The sequence below is a fragment of the Colobus angolensis genome, unplaced genomic scaffold, assembly GCF_000951035.1.
Source record: "Colobus angolensis palliatus isolate OR3802 unplaced genomic scaffold, Cang.pa_1.0 Scaffold155, whole genome shotgun sequence".
NCBI classification, from domain to species: domain Eukaryota; kingdom Metazoa; phylum Chordata; class Mammalia; order Primates; family Cercopithecidae; genus Colobus; species Colobus angolensis.
In genome coordinates this window covers 5,216,908-5,219,769 of record NW_012114655.1, presented here as the reverse complement: position 1 = coordinate 5,219,769, position 2,862 = coordinate 5,216,908, and the positions used below count along the sequence as shown (strand labels likewise).

The 2,862-nt window shown below is 50.2% G+C and overlaps 1 protein-coding gene across 1 annotated transcript; it reads right to left on the bottom strand.

Annotated features, from left to right (window-relative positions):
- Positions 1-301: 301 nt before the first annotated feature.
- Positions 302-2,861, bottom strand: MC5R (melanocortin 5 receptor). The gene is made up of 2 exons (XM_011936649.1): positions 2,783-2,861; positions 302-1,318 (listed from the first exon to the last, which is right to left on the bottom strand). The coding sequence occupies exon 2, from the start codon at positions 1,277-1,279 to the stop codon at positions 302-304; it is 978 nt and encodes a 325-aa protein (XP_011792039.1). The 5' UTR covers positions 1,280-1,318; positions 2,783-2,861.
- Position 2,862: the final 1 nt, after the last annotated feature.

Here is a 2,862-nt window from a genome sequence, read left to right as displayed (position 1 = left end):
CCCTGAGCACATGCCTGCTAGGTTAGGGTGGGTGGGGCCCCCAAAAATGGGTGGGAGCAGTAGAAACCATAGGACACAAACGACAGTAAGAAATTGTCATGACTGTTCCCAGAGTGGATAAACAACCCTTGCATGTTGGACACAATCACCAGGAACTGAACAGAGAGAGCCTCTTAGGCCCATGTCTGAGCTGGTAAAGACAGAAAGGGGATGCTAGCACTCCCGCCTACCCCTTGGCTGTCGCTTTGTCATAGGTGAGCAAACAAAGGAGAACAGAGCCACAGAGAGGAGCACTTTGTACTTAATCCCTTCTGGGAAAGCTGCAGGCGATTCGGAAGCCACGGCAACAAAGAATCTCCTTAAACGTCTTCCGCATCTCCCGGCTGCGGAAGGCGTATATGAGAGGGTCCACCACGGAATTACACATGATGAGGATGAGGTACATATTGAAGTGAGACATGAAGCAAGAGCAGTAGAGGTTCTGAGGGCAAGAAAGCATTAAAATGAGATGCAGGAAGAACGGGGCCCAGCACACGATAAACACGCCCAGCAGCATGGCGAGGGTGGCCGCGCCCTGCACGCTGGTCCTCTGCCGCGCAGAGCTGGCCCCGGGCAGAGCCGCTATCCGCTTGATGTGAGTCCGCGCCAGGAGGAACATGTGTATGTACAGAGACGCCAGGAGGAACAGCATCGCGAAGAACATGGAGATGAGGCACAGGATGACGTAGGTGGATTCGGAGTACAGGATGAAGACGATGCCGCAGCCGGTGCAGAAAGCCCAGATGCCGGCGATGATGGCCCCTGAGCGCCTCGCCGTCATGATGTGGTGGTAGCGCAGGGCATAGAAGATGGTGACGTACCTATCCACCGCAATGGCCAGCAAGCTGCACATGGACGCCACCACGGAAATGCAGATCATGGAGTCAAAGACATCGTCAATGTGCCGCACCAAGGCGTCTGCTATCACTAGGTGCTTGTTGTTGAGCAGGTAGATGGCGATGGTCTCCCAGGCGTTGGACACGCCCACCAGCATGTCGGCCACTGCCAGGCTGCACACGAAGAAGTACATGGGGGAGTGCAGGTTTTTGTTCTTCACTACGGCCCCTATAACCAAGATGTTCTCCAGGAGGCTGAGGACACCCAGAGTGAGAAACACCTCCACGGCGATGCCCATGTCTTCACAGGGCGAAGACTTGTTTTTGACATTGGGTCCTGAAAGGTTGCCCTCTGTGGCATTCAGGTTGAGATCCAAGAAAGGCAGGTGAAACGAGGAATTCATTGCTGGAGAAATACACCTCTTGTCTTGGCAGCAAATTTACTGTAAAACGTGTTTTAAATTCACAATCCAGAGAAGTTAGCAGCCTACCAAAGAAAGACAGCAGCTTGCCTAGAAACAGCACAGCCTAAGAAAGGGGATGATTGAGTACAGTGCAGCATCAGAGGACTGAGCCTGGCTTGCTCAATCCTTTTTTTTTTTTTTTTTTTTTTTTAAAGAGACAGGGCCTCCCTATGTTGCCCAGTCTGGTCTCAAACTCCTGGCCAAAAGCGATCCTTCTGTCTCAGCCTCCCAAAGTGCTGGTGCTCCAGGGGTGAGCCACGTGTCCGGCCGCTGGCTTGCACCTTCTGACCTGCATTCCTGAGACGTGGAAGAGTGTCCCTGTACATGTGGATTAGAATCTTTCCCAGCCTCTTCTGCTCTCCTAGCTTTCGGCTTCCAGCCTTTCACATGCATCTTACTAGAGAGACACTCACCTCCACGTGTCCAGGACAGTTTCACTTTTTATGGTTGCTCTCCTGGGTTCAAGTTCACTATCGAAAACGTCCCCAACTCATAACCTACAAAATCCCAGCCAGTCTCCCGAAGTTCACATTCCTAAGGCTACTGCACGACATTCTCCTCAAGGAAGCTCCGATTTAAGACTGTACAGACCCGTATTCCCTTAAGAGAGGCAGACAGGTGCATCTCCAACATTTGCCCTGACACTTCTCAGACCCACTGGGATTCAGCCTCCACAGCTATAAGTAAGGCTATACCAGAGTGGTCTGTTACCCTGAGCAAAGTCACATGTTAAAAGCTACTGTCTTAAGTTTGGAAGTGTAAGCTGCACATATATGTTAAAATTGAGGAAAATAGTGCTGCTTTTCCTCAATACCTATTTTTCCCTCTCTTCTGCATTATGTGGAATTCGATGAGGTCTAACTGATCGTTTATTAGGTCCGCGTGAGCACAGTACAAAAAAACAGCAACTCACATGCACCACACTCCTTTGTTGCAAAATGTCTCTCTCATGATTCATTTTCAAAAACCCCTTTGCCCTCCAAACTCAGATCACATCTGGAGAGAATTTCTGTCATCGCTCTCATCATTAATATTGGCGATCATTCCGGGAGGGAGGGAGGGGGTGAGGGACAACAGATTACTTAATAGGTACAATGTGCACTATAGGGGTGCTGGCTACACTAAAAGCCCGGGCTCCACTACTAGGCGATATATCCATGTAACAAAACAGCACCTGTACCCCCTAAATCTATAAAAATAAAAAAGGAAAAAATTGGTAATCATAAGTATTTATTGGACTGCAATCATTTGTTACATGCTTATGTCCAGTTGCAGCTCAGAGATATCGGTAAATGATGGAACTATACTAAACATCATATCGAGCTGTGTTAAAAACTCAGGGGGCAAGCTAGCTGCCGACCCGCTCACTTCCATATGCAGCGGAAGCGCAATTTTGCATTTATTTTCAGGATCTCAAGGAGATAGAAAGTCGTGGCTATTTACCGGTGCTCCTCCTCGCGGGCTGCGGCGCTCAGCCCGGGTCCCCGGCGTCCCCGGGATCTGACGGCCGCGCGGCGCTCAGG

Excerpts from the sequence above, each read along its gene's own strand:
- MC5R (XM_011936649.1), bottom strand. The coding sequence starts at position 1,279 with ATGAATTCCTCGTTTCACCTGCCTTTCTTGGATCTCAACCTGAATGCC.